The sequence below is a fragment of the Sebastes umbrosus genome, chromosome 11 (assembly GCF_015220745.1).
Source record: "Sebastes umbrosus isolate fSebUmb1 chromosome 11, fSebUmb1.pri, whole genome shotgun sequence".
In the NCBI taxonomy this organism is placed as follows: Eukaryota; Metazoa; Chordata; class Actinopteri; order Perciformes; family Sebastidae; genus Sebastes; species Sebastes umbrosus.
Genome location: NC_051279.1, coordinates 15,348,117 through 15,366,022, shown reverse-complemented (window position 1 = coordinate 15,366,022; position 17,906 = coordinate 15,348,117). Strand labels below are relative to the sequence as shown.

Genomic DNA, 17,906 nt, shown 5'->3' with positions numbered 1-17,906 from the left:
TGCCAGAATTAAAACCATAAAGAAGTAGGAATACAAATTTTAATAATTAAGATTAGCAACCAACCAGTAAGAGTTAATAAGACGTGAATTAAAATCAAAATAATTAAATAAAAACAAATCAACTAATAAATCAATTAATAATTAATACCGGCAACCACTGTGCAGAAGACACGACAATCGTGAGTTCATGTATGAGAACGTGTGTTAATGTGTGTCTTAATGTGTTGGTGTCAGTGACTGGCTGTCACGTGTTCGACACTGATGCACATGAGAATCCCTTAAGTGGCTCTTTTCGATGGGCTTGCATGGAAGCTCTGGTTCTCACACATAAACCGACACCATACAGAGGATTTGGGTGCATTGCTCATCAAAAATCCACTTGAGGATGATAATAATTTATAGGAGTTAACTTTGCTTGATTTGTCAAAATTATTCAGCTTTGCATGATGTAATAAATTGGACAATATTAACATATTTCAGATGTAGGGTCGACAATGTTCTCAACCTCTGTTTCTCCCATCTGTGGAGAAATACTGCTGACACACGACCGATAGATGGATGGATGGATGGATGGATGGATGGATGGATGGATGGATGGATGGATGGATGACTGAACTGATCCCAGATCTGTCACTGAACATGCGCTGGAGGAGGCGTGGCTTTTCTTGGTAATCTTGTTAAAGCATTAAAGCGTCCTCACCTGTCAGAAACCAAAGTGGTCTGGGCAGCAGAGGAGAAAGCACAGGAGTGAAACAAGGGATGGAGGGATTTTAAGTTGGTTGGTTGAAGTGTTCAGAGGGTATTTGTGTGCCAGATAAGGCATTATAGTAGGACGTAGAGCACAAAACCCACCGAGGGGAGTCATTCAAAGACATTCAAACACAGAAAATGTGTAACACTGGGTAACACTACTTTAAGTTCCCCAATTTAGCATTCATCAGCAGTATATAAACATTTAATAAATGGCTTAAAACACACTATTATGTAGCTGTAAACAGATTTTCTTAATGTTATTGCTAACAACTACAATGAATTATAACATAATAAAATACAAGTGTAATAACATAAAATATGTCTTCCAAGGAGAAGTTATAAATATCCATATAACTGCTTGCTTACAACTACATTATAGTGTATTAAACCATTAAAAAGACATCAACCATTTAATAAATGTTTATATAGTACCTTTTATTCTATTTTGTCTACGATGACAAAATATGAAATGTGTCAGGAGAGGTCAAGAAGCCACGGGCTCATACAACGGACCTCCCCTCAACTTAAGGAGAAAAACAAACGTTAACAAGAAAGTGAGAAAAAAGAAAACTGAGATACCAAAATTTAGAAAAATACAAAAAGAAAAACTATAAATAAAAATATAAAATATATGTGTGTGTGTGTGTGTGTGTGTGTGTGTGTGTGTATATGTGTATGTATATGTATGTGTGTGTATATACAGTATATGTATTTATCTATGTATATGTGTATATATGTATATGTGTGTATACAGTATATGTATATATGTGTGTTTGTGTATATATGTATTTGAAGATGTTGCTAAAACGATGATGATAGAGAAAAAGGCAAGAACATTTTTTACTATTATTATTATTATTATTATTATTATTATTATTATTATTATTATCAATAATATACTTCTACTACTTCATTGTAAATGGAGGACTTAAAGTAAAGTTCTCCGAGTGGAATACTGTAGAATCTACAAACTGTAATTATTCAATAACATACAATGAAAAACAAAAAAATCAATGGATTAGTAGAAATATTTGCATGAATAAGGATAAAAAAGGTTTCATAAATGATTCATAAAGAAGCAGAAAGAGGAGTAAAAAAGTCTCAGCACTGATATTTTGTTGTTTGGTGGAGCGATCGAAGGGATGACCTCGCTCTGTCACCTCCTCTTTAATAGTTTGGGCAGCTTTTTGGTCCAGCTGTTTGTAATTGTCTCTTATCTCTCTATGACACAGATGCTGCTGTCTCAGGTCAGACCTCCATCACCATCCAGGTGGCTCTTTGATTCATTTCCTCTCCCCAAATCTGAAATCTCTTCATCTCTGAATATCCAGAGAGCCAAATACTGATTGTGTTCTTGTAAGGAACCAAAAAACATGTTATATATCTTGAGTTTAATTGCTATCTGGTTGGCTGAGTTTGAAGACCACTACCTCCTTTATCACCTTCCCAAAGGTAGAGCTCTACTGCTCCTAAACAAAAACATAATGCACATAATGCAGCGGTTCTACAGGAACAACGCTGATGTCAGGCGTCTGAATGCATACGTGCGTCAGTCAACATGACGTTCAAATCTTCATCACAAACACGTGAGCCATCGGGTTCATTATCTGCCACGGCTAACGGGATTCCCCTCATTAAGTCCTTTAAGTGCTAATCTGTATAGGAGAGTCGGTGGAGTGAGTCTGGAGGTGCGAAGCAGGAGAAGTAGAGCCTGAAACCTGGACCAGCAAACGGTAGTTTACTCCCGTGAGGGTCAAAGAGCACAGGAACAACACCTTGTGTAGAGTCTTTTGTTGTTTCTTCTTGTTTTCTCTGATTTGTTCGAAAGCTTTTGGGGATTGTCTAGTTGCGTCGGAGGCCATCTGCCTGGAGCTTTATCAGGATTTTATGCCGTGAGCCAACTGTGACCACCTGCATGGGTAAGAAAACTGTGCACTTGACAAACATGATGATGTTGTGTGTGGATAAATAGTGACGAATGGCCTGAATGTGGTTTCCATCTTTCTCTTGTCCATTCCCTCTAGATGGCAAACACTTTGTCTGTGTATATTTGTAAGCAGGCAGTGTGTGTGAGAGTGTTTGCTAAGTCCATGTGTCTGAGCCATGTCTGACTTACACCCTTGCCCTTGGCAGGTCTCAACCTGAGTTATACCCGCCACAGGACGTGCGATTGTGTGTGTCCTCCTGAGTTCGTCCTGTCAGAGCAACCCAACATGAGCGAAGGAGAAAACATTTATACATCCACCCATCATCTGTCCAAGAAGTAGGGGTGCGGTCGTTCCCTCCCGTCCTGAGAGCTCCGGTGCATCATGGAGTCTGTGCTGAGAGTGAAAAAGTCGCTGAGGACGCCCATCAGGAAGCTGACCCGCTGGGTGTCGAGGGTGAAGGAGAGGAGGTTGAGTGCCAAACACAGGAACAGGAGGAGCAGACGTAGGAGAGGAGGAGGAAGAGGAGGAAGAGGAGGATGCAGCAAGTTGGGGAGGACCCCTCTTCACCGAACATCACACCCCAAAGAGCCGTCAATCACATGCGTGTACCAGGCGGACCTGGAGAAGGAGAGGCAAGTGGACACACAATCTAGAAACATAACATGCCTTTACTTAAAGGGGACACATCGTGCTCATTTTCAGGTTCATACTTGTATTTTGAATTTCTATTAGAACATGTTTACATGCTTTAATGTTCAAAAAACACATTATTTTTCTCATACTGTCTGTCTGAATATACCTGTGTTCACCCTCTGTCTGGAACACTCCATTTTAGTGCCTCGGTCTTTAAGCCCCCCTCCTGAAAAAGCTGCTCTGATTGGCTTATGAGAAAAATATTTTAGTTCTCAAGCTGTGGGCGATATATTCTAATGAGCCTGCATGTGACATATAGGAAGGGGAGCCAAATCTGAATGGCTTGTTGAATCACATGTTTTCTGATCTAGACAGCCCACAAAAAACTGACTAGGTTGTATTATTTCACAGTTTGTGGGTTGGTAGATACTCTAGATACCCAAATGTATGTAAACAAGCACTGAAAGAGTTAGTTTTTCATGATATGTATGGAGGATGGAACCTGCCAAAATAAAGAAAAAAAAAAGAATAAATAAATATGCCATTAAATGTACCAAAAATAATAATAAAAATAAATGAAGGCATTAATTAATTAATCAAATTTCACATAAATTGATATTTCTGTTTTAATTTTCTTCTTTATTTATTTACCTTTGTATTAATTCCCCTATCTATCTATTCCTCTATTTAATTTTCCCATTTATTTATTTATTTATTTATATGAACTTTAAATTGTATTTATTTTATTTTATTTATTATGAAATTGTATGTATTTATTTATTTTAGGGCTGTCAAAGTTAACTTGATAATAACGCATTTACGCAAATTTGTTTTAACGCCACTAACTTCTTTAACGTATTAACGCAACTTGCGATTTTTAGATTGTAGCGGGCTCAGTTTTAAAGCTAGAGTGAATATACTGGTACCACATGAAGCTACAAAACCTAAGGAATCCATGTCATTTTCCCTTGTCGAGAAGGAGGCTAAATAACACTCCAAACTTACACCAAATTTTAAAGAGGAAAAACTGTCATGGCCATTTTCAAAGGGGTCCCTTGACCTCTGACCTCAAGATATATGAATGAAAATGGGTTCTATGGGTACCCACGAGTCTCCCACTTTATGATAATCACATGCAGTTTGGGGCAAGTCATAGTCAAGTCAGCACACTGACACACTGACAGCTGTTGTTGCCTGTTGGGCAGCAGTTTGTCATGTTATGATATGAGCACATTTTTATGCTAAATGCAGTACCTGTGAGGGTTTCTGGACAATATTTGTCATTGTTTTGTGTTGTTAATTGATTTCCAATAATAAATATATACATACATTTGCATAAAGTAAGCATATTTGCCCACTCCCATGTTGATAAGTGTATTAAATACTTGAAAAATCTTTCTTTAAGGTACATTTTGAACAGATAAAAAATGTGCGATTAATTTGTGAAAACTTGAAACACTTTATGGCAACAAAACCAACAACACGAGCTTTGACTTCACATTGTTTTTCAATGAGACATTTTCATAATGTTACCGTCTGCAGCTGCTTTCATTAGAGACGTCAGCTGAAATGAATCTAGTTAATTCTGAGTCACAAACCTGAGTCACTGCTGTGGCAGAGATGTTGCTTTAATTAAATTATGTCTGCGATATGTCAGGTGTATTTGTGTTTTTGTCTGCTGTGTTTACAGAAAGCTGCGGGAAGCAACGAACGCTCAGAAGAATGCCGGGAGAGCAACTATGAGAGATCACTTCAGGAGGAAATATCAGCTGTCTGAGGTCTGTGCTTGTGTTTGTAATGGAGATAAACAAGAGATAAATTATCATTTATGTTTTTTCTCTAGTTTGTTTTAGTCCGCTGGACGTCTCATTAAGACATTTCAGGGAGCTGTAGGGTATAGTATGGGCCGGGGAAGGTGATGTTATAAATAAATCATAAAGCACTTATGCACAGATATTTTTTGTCCAACATGTTCTGTATATATCAATATATTCATGTCCATTTCCACACTGATTTATCTCTTATGGGAATTTTCCACAAAACTTAAAAGCTCGTTCTGATTTGTTTTATAACATATTTTAAAGATCCTGAAAATATTTTTTTTTTTAATAACATTTCTTACTGTTTTTGTAAAACAGAAACTGCGATTCTTACGTATCGCCTTTTTACAAGTAAATCCCCGTAGTTTTTTAAACATATTTCAAACTAATTTAAAGGGTCTCTATATTGAATTCAGAGTATTTCTATTGCCTCCACACGGCTCTAAACATGGCAACGGTTGAGCCGGCGGCTCTCAGCTAACGGTGATCACAGCGCTAACAGTGAAAACAACAGCAACAGTGCTGACAGAGATAACAGTGTTTACCTGGGGGGGGGGGGGGGGGGGGGAACCGGAGGGTGGATGCTACGCTTCGTTATCAGCTGTAACCGCCATATGAGTGCAGTGCACGCTCACATGCACTAACATGAGCTAAAAGGCACGCACGGCCGGCCCGGCGATGTCAACAAAGCACAGAAAAAAAAAACACACACACAGAGGGAGAGTGACGTCATTCTCTACTCACGTAGACATTACTCCACTATATCTTTACATAGACAATTGTTGTTTGATGCTATATTAATGCTCTGGATATCAAATTTATGCACTCAGTGCTTATCAGCCTAACTCATGTAAAATTGTGCACCATTCAGCCATGTACAAAGCGCTAATATTCAAAATACAGAATCAGCATGATATAGGGCTGAGCAATATGACAGTATATTATCAAAACAATATGAAAATGTCTATCTTATGTATTTTTCTAAATCGTTTCTATCGCGATATAGGCTAGACCTATATTTATTTATTTATTCTGTATAATTTCACTTAAAATGCACTCAAGTTCTTAAAATATGAAAATACTCTTATTAATCTCAATATTTTTTATTTGTTAAGTATTTATTAATTCACACAGGAGTATACAAAAACAGGCTGTACCATGTGGTTATTTCATATAAACTATTAATTTATTGAATTGAGAGTAAATATGCCATATCGTGATATATATATAGTTATTGAGATATGAAGTTACCTATTTCGTGATAGAAGATTTTGTCCGTATCGTCCAGCTTGACCATGATTTCGTCTCATCATGTGTATTTTGATGAATACAGTTTCATGTTCAGATGGAGATTAAAAACATTTCTATTAACAAAATCAATTTAAAGGACTGTACAGACTTTGTGGAGGCATGTGCTGTTTATGTTACTTTAAAAACAAACAGAACTGCACTTTACAGGTGTATTTCTATTTGTTATCCATGCTGTATGTTGGTGTAGTGAGTACATGAGTAATGTAGACGAATGCGTAGTTAATTTAGCTCATCAATTTCTTATTATTTGTCACACGTTCAGCCTTTCAATCGTCTTCTTCTGCTTTTTTTTCTTTATGATTAGAGCCCAAAGGACACAAACCACCTGAGGACTGCAGGACGGAAAGTGTCGCTCCCCCGCGAGCTGTCGAAGATCATTCATCCTAAAACCAAAACCAAGGACGACGGCTTCGACCTGCTGAGCGCCTTTCAAGGCCTCAGCTTCGGCACAACGGCGCTCACAGGGAGGAAACACAGCAAGACGTCCACTCCTACACCACCAACTTGTAAAGTAATGTGATCAATATGTGATCACAGGGATAATCACTACACCGCCTTCTCCCTGTGTTAGTGCAGAGGAACAACAGGAGACTCTAATACATGATATAGCTGCTTCAACATCTTACATACAAACTCAGTCCAATCATCCCTGTCACACAAAACACCACGTCATTCAGACTTTACTTTTGTACTTTTATTTTGTCTTTTATGCAGCAATAATAATATTCCAGATAATTTTATATCTTGTATGAGATGATTCATTTTTAGTGGGTTGAGAATGTGTTAATTCCCTGATAATAATTAGATGAATACACCAGTCAGTGAAAGTTACCTGTTGTTTTAACTGATGATATAATAATGATATTGATTAACAGAATAATGACTCTTATCCTAATAATTAGGGCTCAATATATTTATTACATGATCAGTTAAAAACATGCAATACGCTTTTGTTAATGACATTCATAATGCGATTTTCACATTTTCTGTAAAAGGGTTGATCACAATTTCACCACAGTTAGATAATCATTTTTGTAATTATAATAATAAGTTGATGATATTACAGTATGTATTATATAATGTAGAAGCTACTGTAGCTAGTTTATTCTTACTGTCTCTCTAAATGATATAGATCCAAGTGAGTGATCTATTCACAAGTAAGGAACCTCAGGGAAACACAAACACATTTCTACACACATTCACACAAGTAATGACATTTAATATACTCGTTTTGTATGTATGATTAACTGAGAAAATGGTTTTACTGTCTCTTTGTCTGTATATATCTATATACGTATATATATATATATATATATATATATATATATAAATTGTATTTGTACTGAGCCAAGTTTTCAGCCATTAGTTTCTTATTTTTGTGATCAAATTTTATTGGTTTTAAAGATATGCATTGGAAATTATTAACATGTTTTTTACATAATTTAAAACAAAAACTATAATAGAAAAAATACAACATAATAAAAAATAAAATAAAAAATAAAATGATTACTAATAATGATAATAATAACTAATACAATTGAAAATTTGTTGTTTTTTTTGCTTAGTTTTCTGCAGAGACCAAGAACTCACCTCACAACCTTGTAGAACTGATGAGTAGGCAGTCATGGTCTTTTTATTTTCAGTTTAATAGCTGTCACAAAAACTTGTAATAAAGACAATTTTGGACCAGCTGGACTCACTCTTTTTTTTGCCTTTATATGTGTGTGTGTGTTTGTGTGTGTGTGTGTGTGTTCAGGATCAGTCTGACATTTTTGGGCTCTGTTGTGATTCTCTTGAACTCTGATCTTCACATCCATAAATCATCGTCTGCTATCAGTTCATCAGAGCGATGGAGCACATTCAAGGATACGAGGTTGAGGATGACGGAGGGAGATATTCGGTCCTACAGAGCTGACAACGATCCGTGTCACAACTCTGGATGAGACCGACGGACACATCTTGTTTGGACCATGAGGAGCATGTACATCCGAGTGACTGTGTGCGTCAGGACTCGGGGCACCTGCGGGTCCAGAAATCTGCTTTGTGGTGTCCCTCCACAAAGAGCTCTTTGTGTGACGGCAGCGGGGACGGTGGCACATGGGAAATTGGAGGGGAGTACAGGAGTTAGAAAGAGGGGTGTGGATGGACGGGTGAGGAGCTTTGAGGAGATCCCTCACACAGGGAGGAGCGGCTGGGTCAACTTGTGGAAGTTCTGGAGAGAGGACCGTTTCCGGCAGCTCCACAAGCACAGTGAGAGGACCTTCAACGCCCTAGGCCCCATCTACAGGTGAGCAACGTTTTCCAATATGTTAATGTAGCAGTATGAGTTTACACCATAACCTTTCTCTCTCTATGTGTGTGTGTGTGTGTGTATATGTGTGTGTAGGGAGCATGTGGGCACCCAAAGCAGTGTGAACATCATGTTGCCGTCTGACATCGCTGAGCTGTTTCGCTCAGAAGGCCTGCACCCCCGACGGATGACCCTTCAGCCCTGGGCAACACACCGGGAGACACGCCAGCACAGCAAGGGAGTCTTCCTCAAGTGAGTACCACACTTGTATATGTACATGTGTATGTACATGTATGTGTGTTACTCATGTTGTGGTGATAAATCTGTTTAAACTGTGAATGTGGAGATTCGCCTCCCTTTTGGGGACAAAATACAGGTCTCCACTATGTAAGTCAAGACAGTTTAGGTTGGTTAGGTTTAGGGTTGGGTTTATGGTCAGGATCAGACATGTAGTGGTTATAATGGGTGGTTTTAATGTTTTAATATTCAGGTTAGAATAAGGTTCAGGACACGGTAAGGGTACGGGACGGGATCAGGCATTTAGTTGTGATGGTTAGGGTAAGGGGCTAGGAAATGCATTATGTAAATGAGTGTCCTCACAAAGATAAAAGTACACGGCTGTGTGTGTGTGTGTGTGTGTGTGTGTGTGTGTGTGTGTTTGTGTAAGTGCATGTAATCACTTGTGTCATCACCATCTTGCTCATTTCTTGCGGTCATTCAATCAGCTGTGGAACGTATTCAGCTCTACTCTTGTTGGTGTATCTTTGCAAAGCTCTTAAATGTAGAATATTAATATGATTGAAGCGTCTTTCAAATTATTCTGATGGCAAAAAACAATTACAAATAGACACAAAACAGCTACAAAGGGACACAAAACAACTATAGAAAGACACAAAATAATTACAAAGAGACACAAAACGACTACAAAGAGACACAAAATGACCTCAAAGAGACACAAAATGACTACAAACAGACAAAACAACTACAAAATAGACAAAAAACAGCTACAAAGAGACACAAAACAACTATAGAAAGACACAAAATAATTACAAAGAGACACAAAATGACTACAAAGAGACAAAACAATTACATTTTTTCATTGTTTTGACGTTGTTAACCAGTACTTTCCTCTCAAATGAAAAATGTCTCGTCATTTCTATGTAACACCATTTTTTTTCTTCTCATTTATCCATGTGCGAATGACGGCTATCCATCCCAACAGGTTGTTTATAAGGCGTTAAGAAAAGGCTGGTATTGATTTTTAATGGATCACATGGATTCTCGACGTTTGTTTGGTTGTTTGTCAATTTTTATTTGGCCACATTTAATAGTGGAGACGGTCTATGCTCTGTTTTTGTTTTTTGTCAAAATGACCACAAAGAAACACAAAATGACTACAAAGAGACACAAAATGGTTACAAAGTGACGCAAAGCAACCACAAAGAGATGCAAAACGATTACAAATGATGTGGCCACGAGATTTGTGTTGTTTTGTGTCTCTTTCAGTCTGGGATTCTTGCTTCTACTTAGGAGGGTCGGGGGACCTTTTACATGCCTGTGCTCAGGGGCTCATTGTCTCATAATCAGTCCATGGTCTGAGGTTAGGTTTGGCTAAGCAGTGCAGAAATAACTGGATGTTAACACCTCGCTCAAAATCTTCTCTCCACAGGAACGGTGAGGAGTGGCGAGCTGACCGCCTACTGCTCAACAAGGAGGTGATGATGAGTGCGCCCGTGAGGCGTTTTCTCCCCCTGCTCGATGAGGTCGCGATGGATTTCTGCCAAATGCTGCGGGCAAGAGTGGAGAGGGAGGGGAGAGGCGAAGAGGGGAAACGCAGCCTGACCATGGATCCCAGTCCTGACCTCTTCCGCTTCGCACTGGAAGGTCAGAGGTCGTCGCCGCCAGTGATTTGTGACCTGTGGTTTCTTTTGTGTGTTTTTGTGCGTGATTGCACAGTTGAAGTCTACATGAATTCCTGTTTTATTTACACATCATCGCCCACAGAATTCTGTCTCTTTTTCTATCCAGGAGATGTAGAAAGATGTAAAAGGGTCTGACGGGGACATCCCACTTCTTAACTGTCATGTCTCCTTTTCATCCAGCCATGATGCACATTGAAGTCCTGGAGGAGGGAGGGTGGTGTGGATTAATGTCTCTTTTGACACCCTTCCATTCAGCCTAACTCTCAGCCCTTTGAGTTGAGTCACAAATACTGACGTAGGCTGTGACCGCGTCTCACGCCAGAGGAATTACACAATCTGCAGGAACATCACCTTTTTAAAAATCTTTCCCTTTGCTCACTGCTTCCGCTCTTTCTCTCTTTAATTCAAAAGCTTCTGCTCTTTCTCTCTTTAATTCAAAAGCTTCTGCTCTTTCTGTCTTTAATTCAAAATATTCTCACCAACCCTCATTTTTACCCGAGGCATATCTGTCGTTAACATATTCTAGACGTAGGAGGTCAAGGAGAACATGCACCTTTAAAAATAGAAACGCCGACAAAGACGATCAAAGCTCCAGCGTTCCTTTACCAGGTCTGCAGCGTGGCGCGTTCACACGTGTGAAAGCTTGTGTGACTCAGTGTGCTGTACACTCATGTATGCACCTGTGTGTGTGAGAGAGAGAGAGAGAGTGAAGGAGGGAGAGCTGATGACTTTGAGTCATGCTACTCTGCTCCTAATGGACTACAGCACACGAAGCCGGGTGCTAAGCCGGGATAGGAATAGACCTGCACGAAACTCTATTCCAGTCAGTGATGTGAAGTTAATGTAATACAAGCATGTCTGATAGGTGATGGAGGAGAGACAGCTCCTCTGAGACGATGTTTGCACTCAGAAAACAAAATGGTCTCTCTGTGTGGAGCTGGATTTTAAAAACACAGAATATTTTCTTGCTGTCACAGACACAGGCCTCGTTTTAATACAGTCTGCTCAACCCATAGGGCCACGTAATCCTTCAAAGCTTAAATTCAAAACATGAAAATATGAGTCAGGAGGTTTATAATCTACTTAAAAAACTGTCAAGTCCATTTTTCAGTAAAGCCTTAAAACATTCTCAAAGACAGTGTTTCAACTTGTTTTAACCTTTCACCTTGAAACACGTCAGTTGTCTCTCACCTTCACTTACCTATACACCCTCACTCTCCTCTCCTCTCCTCCCCCCTGTAGCCAGTTGCCATGTGATCTACGGGGAGCGGATCGGCCTCTTCTCCTCATCGCCCTCCCTGGAGTCCCAGAAGTTCATCTGGGCCGTGGAGCGAATGCTGGCAACAACCCCTCCTCTCCTCTACCTGCCCCCTCGCCTGCTGCTCCGCATCGGCGCTCCCCTGTGGACCCAGCACGCCAGTGCATGGGACCACATCTTCAGCCACGGTAGGTAGACTACAAGGCAGGAGATAATGGATCTAGTTTATCTTACTCTCTTCTCTATTCCCATCTTACCTGACTCTCTATCATCCTGTCCTGATCTTCTTCCAGCGGAGGCGAGGATCCAGAAGGGGTACCAGCGCCTGACTTCCTCCCAGGCTCGGGGGTCTCCGGCTGGAGCAGCTGGAGGCCGATACACTGGGGTTCTGGACCAACTCATGGAGAAAGGGCAGCTATCTTTAGACCTCATCAAAGCCAACGTCACTGAGCTGATGGCTGGAGGCGTCGACACGGTGAGTATGTGTGTGTGTGTGTGTGTCTTCTCTGGCCTGTGTTTGCATACCTGATACTGAGTCCATGTCACCTCTCATCCCGTCCTCTCTGCAGACGGCGGTGCCCCTGCAGTTTGCTCTGTTTGAGCTGGGCCGTAACCAGGAGGTGCAGGAGCGGGTGAGGCAGCAGGTGAGGGCGTCGTGGGCACAGGCTGGTGGTGATCCTCAGAAAGCCCTGCAGGGGGCGCCGCTACTGAAAGGCACAATCAAGGAGATTCTCAGGTACATAATACTCAAGACACATTCACCTGCTTAAGGCCTGATTAACCTATTTGTTGACCACCTACATAAACACACACTTTGCACCATCTCTACATTGTGTGTATGTACCCTGTCGCCTCCAAGTTCCAAGTACACAGCGTTCATCACACTCTGGATGTCGCCTTCATTATATTCCCAGAAAGCAATTAATAATCACATGCTGGGATATTGTTTAGCTCAAAGTGTTCTGTGCGTGGACATAACTTTATTTAGCAATATACACCGTATTATAAGAACAATATAAACTAGAATAATGAATTTGACAAAACAATCCAAGCTTTTTCCTGAGCTTTCAACTGTCTTCATCAGTGGATGGAGTTTGCTCAGTTGTCATGGAGACAGATCCATTGACATGTGAGCTCAGTATGATTTTTTTTTTTTTTCACTTTTAGGACATTCTCATCTGTATTATCTTAAAAATGTAATTACAGTTTGTTTTGAAAGGATGGACTCATAACAAACTACTGAGCTCTCGTATTAACAGAGCCATCACCATGACAACTGATCAGACTCCATCAACTGATGAAGGCTGTGTGATGTGGTTAAAAGACTTGGAAAAGTGTGTAAGTGGACCTCGAGTCGGGAATGTTTTGTCAAATTAATATTTACAAGGTCCAGACTGAACTTTCATGTTTAAAGTAATTATGATTTCAACAAGGTAGGGCCAGAAGATAATGCAATAATGCTGCACTCAGCTGCTTTAGTGGTGCAAATTCCCAAACAAATATGTAATTAATCAGATAACTAACAACCAGCTGACACACAGTGAACCGAGGACATTTGAGGAACCCGAGGACCTGCAAGTTACCCTACATGAAACCTTCCTTTAACCTGAAAACATGCATTTGCTGAGGGGATGGATGTAAGAGGAGGAAAAAACTCTCCTTCAGATAAAAAACAATCATGCCTTGAGCTTTGGAACAGATGATGAAGAGTTTGTTTCCATCAGAAGTGTTTTCAACAACAATGAGAATTGATTACCAGTAATCCTGAGTTTAGTGTTGAGAATGAGTCAGAAGTCAAAAATAACATCTAAAAAACAGGAATCTGTGTGTGTGTGTTTTGGGTTATGTCAGGTTATATCCGGTGGGAACAACAGTGCAGCGGTATCCGATCAAAGATATCGTTCTTCAGAACTACCACATTCCTGCTGGGGTGAGTGATCAGACTGGGATTTTCACATCGTACAAACACATTCAGGTACATTCAGTGCTACAGACTTCAGTTTGTTTGAAGGTCATTAACTCTCCCCTCAGACGATGGTCCAGGCCTGTCTTTACCCCCTGGGAAGGAGCGCCGAGGTGTTTGAGAATCCACAGCGCTTTGAGCCCGGCCGGTGGGCCAGCGGCAGAGAGGAAGACCAGAGAGGAGACGGGGGAGGAGGGTTTCGCTCCCTGGCGTTTGGGTTCGGGGCGAGGCAGTGTGTCGGCAGGAGGATTGCTGAGAACGAGATGCAGCTCCTGCTCATGCATGTGAGTATTGGCAGATGAGAGGATGAGGATGGAGTCAGAGAGGAAGGATATGATGCAAGAGGAAAGAAAAGAGTTGAAAAAGGCTGATGTTGAGTTATAAGGATGGAAATATAGAAGATTAAACAAGCTTAATCAGTGTCAGCTGAGCAGGAAGAAGCACCCAGATCCTTTACTGAAGTAAAAATACCACAATGTGAAAATACTCTGTAACAAGTAAAAGTAAGTATTCATACTGATGCCTCAATGCATAAGTAGCATTTCTCTGTTTTAGCTGGTTGAGGTGGAGCTCATTTTAAACACTTTACATACAGTTAGTTAATTAGTTCAATCCAGTGGTTACCAAGCTAGGGGTCGGGACCCCTCCAGAGAGCCACAAGATGAATCTGGAGGGTCGTGAGATGATGAATGGGAGAGGAAAGACAGTTCTGCTGCACAAATTTGTATTGATTTTTCAGACTTTTCTCAAATATATTGCATAATTTTACCTCTTTGGGCCTCAAACAGTTATTCAAATGAAACCATGTGAGAAATTTAGAGTAAAGGCGTATTTTTGGTGGGTTTGCTAATAACTCATAGACATTGTTTATTAACTGGAAACCCCATTAGCTTAGACGCCTTGGCGACTGCTAATCTTCCTGGGGTCCACAGAAAGGACAAGACATCATAATTTAGTCTAGAGCTGCAATGATTAGTCAATCGACAGAAAAAAAATCGCCAAATATTTTGATAATCGATTAATTGATAAAGTAATTTTTCATGCAATAATGGCAGAAAATGTTGTTTTCAGTCTCTCAAATATGGATATATCCTGCTTTCCTCTGTTTTATATAATATTAAACTGAATATCTTTGTGTTTTGGACCGACAACAAAAGACATCACCTTGGACTTTGAGAAACTGTGATGGACATTTTTCACTATTTTCTGACATTTTATAGACCAAACGATTAATCGATTAATCTGGAAAATAATTGTCCAATTAATCGATAATGAAAATAATCATTGGTTTGAGCTCTAATTTGGTCATTGCATTCATAACTTCTTCAAAGAAGGATCAGAAGGCAATAAAGTTCCAGTTATATGGTCGGTGGCATTAGGTGTACCTTAAATTGTTTTTTAAATGACAGTTTGTTACGTGTTTAAGTCATGTGAGGAAGCAGTGAGTTCCCAACCATTATTGAACAGTAGATAGCATTTGACATCTGAAATGTGACCAGGTCATGTGAGGAAGCAGTGAGTTCCCAACCATTATTGAACAGTAGATAGCATTTGACATCTGAAATGTGACCAGGTCATGTGAGGAAGCAGTGAGTTCCCAACCATTATTGAACAGTAGATAGCATTTGACATCTGAAATGTGACCAGGTCATGTGAGGAAGCAGTGAGTTCCCAACCATTATTGAACAGTAGATAGCATTTGACATCTGAAATGTGACCAGGAGCCTCAACTAGAGACTGCTTTATTGTAAGAGGTCACAAGCCCAAAAGGTTCAGAACCTCTGGTTTAATCTTTAACATTGTGTTGTATTTTATAAGCCTAAAATATGTTTTTAAATGTAACATCTTAATCTGTAACTATAACTAAAGCTGTCAAATACATGTAGTGGAGTAAAAAGCACAGTTGAGTAAATGTACTTCCTGTGATCTTTCCTAACATCTGCTCTTCTCCTTCTCTTCCATCCTTCGCCTCCATCGCCTCCTCCTCCCCCTCTGCCTCTCTTTATCCTCCCTTCTCCTCTCTCATCCTTCTCTCTGTCTAGATCCTGCTGAGCTTCCATCTCAGCGTGTCGTCATCAGAGGACATCAAAACCACATGCACCCTCATCCTCCAGCCTGAGACTCCGCCAAGGATCACTTTCAGCAAACTCTGACACAGACACTCTCTCACACACACACACACAGACACACACACACACACACACACACACACACACACACACACACACAGACACACACACACACACACACACACACACACACACACACAATGTAGCCTGTTTTAATCTCCCAACACAACAACCATATTTCTGATGATACTCACGTGGCTTATACTGAGCTTTTTTGCATTCTCATCCTCTTAATGCTGATGAATAAACCAGTAGCAGTTCCTCTTCCTGTTGTCTTCATTGTGGCAAACCTCGCAAAAGCAACATTTAACACTACTGTCCACCAGATGGCAATAAAACTCACACCAACCCACTTATTTACATTAGACTATGCATTAGACCTGCCCATCCCTCCTCACCACTCTTGGCCTGATTCATCAATCCAACAGGTTGGTTGTTTCCTTTCTAAAGATCCAGGCTTTACAGCCTTACTTCCTACTGTGCCTGTGTAGCCTACAGTGTATATGCACTTCTTTCTCTACTTTGCTGTTTATGTAACATGCTTTTTTGTTAGATTGTTTTATTTTTCAGCTGAAAACCTTTCCTGCTGTTTATTCCTCTCGCTCCAACAGATATCGATCACTCTACTTTTCCACTTTTGTCAATTGTTTGCTGACGAGTTCCAGAAAAAATACTTAATTTTCTCCTGAAACAGGCAACTGACTCACAGGTTAACATGAAGTGCTCGATGTTAGAGGCTAAAAGGTTTTAATACTAATAATGCAACCTGACCCCTGTATTTTATTATTCTAAGTGTTGTAAATTGAAGTTGCATGTAATATTTATTGCACTTCAGTCTCCGTGCGTAAAACCGACCTTCACTCCAGTCTGGTAATTATGTTCAGTGCTATTATATCATACGAGGTGTGTGCCACACAGAGCAGAGGGCTGCAGGGTTTCTCTACAGGTACAAAGGTCTGTTTGTCCTTTGGCTAACGATTTACACCCTCTGTCAGCCTGCCGGGTTCAAGCGTGACTGTGCATGGATACAACTCTGCAGAGTGCACTCTAGAAACTGAGTAAACTGTGTCACTGAGTGGAAGACACATCATTTCCATGTGACACCTCATTTATCAAAGTCTCACACTTATATAACATCAGCTCTTATCAGTTCTCTAAGACAGGTTTGTGTGGTTTCTAATAAAACAGCAAAATGCTGCAGTGGCTGAATGCAAATTGTGGAGGAAAATAAATAAGTAACGACACTTCAAAACTTTCTGAGATCAAGAACCTCAAAGTAAATCTGCATTAAACTCCTTTTGAATGATGATGTGTTTTTCTAACCTAGGAAGGTACCACTTTCTATTAAATCACCCTTTAAAAAGGGTATAATAGCTTATGGTTAATTAATAAATTAGCCTAGTAATACTTAATAGATGACTTATAAGCCATAATAAAAAATACTTTTGGGTTGCCAGGTTGGGCTGGTGTTTATTCTTCTAAAATTATGATACATTCTTTGGCTTTTTAGCTCTGTAGTTCAGTATGTGGATTGTGAATTGACTGTTTGACCTCTGACCTTCGCTGCAGGACATTGGGCACAAAATGAATTTATTAATAACTTATTAACTGCTGACGTGAATATTTGTAAGAACCATGTATAACTGACTTATTAACATTTACGATTATAGATCATTTACTTACTTTTGCTTTTGGCTTATAGAAAGTAAGAAACTCTTTTTTTGAATTATTGATTTCTTTCTTTTTTTTTACGGTTAACTGATAAAGTGTTAGGTCAAAAAATGATAGAAAATAGTGAAAAAGTCCATCACATTATCTCTGAGCCCAAAGCGACGTCTTCAAATGCACTGTACAAACTCTAACTCCTATTTGTTGGCATGACAACGCGTTTCAAGTTGT

At 39.8% G+C, this 17,906-nt stretch overlaps 2 protein-coding genes across 2 annotated transcripts; both read left to right on the top strand.

The window, feature by feature from the left end:
- Positions 1–1,468: 1,468 nt before the first annotated feature.
- On the top strand, positions 1,469–7,943 carry LOC119497222 (complexin-3-like). Its single transcript, XM_037785172.1, has 4 exons — positions 1,469–2,672; positions 2,887–3,313; positions 5,005–5,092; positions 6,750–7,943. The coding sequence occupies exons 2-4, from the start codon at positions 3,063–3,065 to the stop codon at positions 6,963–6,965; spliced, it is 555 nt and encodes a 184-aa protein (XP_037641100.1). The 5' UTR covers positions 1,469–2,672; positions 2,887–3,062; the 3' UTR covers positions 6,966–7,943.
- Positions 7,944–8,301: 358 nt separating this feature from the next.
- Positions 8,302–16,271, top strand: LOC119497220 (cytochrome P450 11B, mitochondrial). Its single transcript, XM_037785170.1, has 9 exons — positions 8,302–8,732; positions 8,832–8,987; positions 10,405–10,619; positions 11,900–12,103; positions 12,209–12,390; positions 12,485–12,651; positions 13,767–13,845; positions 13,947–14,162; positions 15,921–16,271. The coding sequence occupies exons 1-9, from the start codon at positions 8,416–8,418 to the stop codon at positions 16,029–16,031; spliced, it is 1,647 nt and encodes a 548-aa protein (XP_037641098.1). The 5' UTR covers positions 8,302–8,415; the 3' UTR covers positions 16,032–16,271.
- The last annotated feature ends 1,635 nt before the right edge of the window (positions 16,272–17,906 follow it).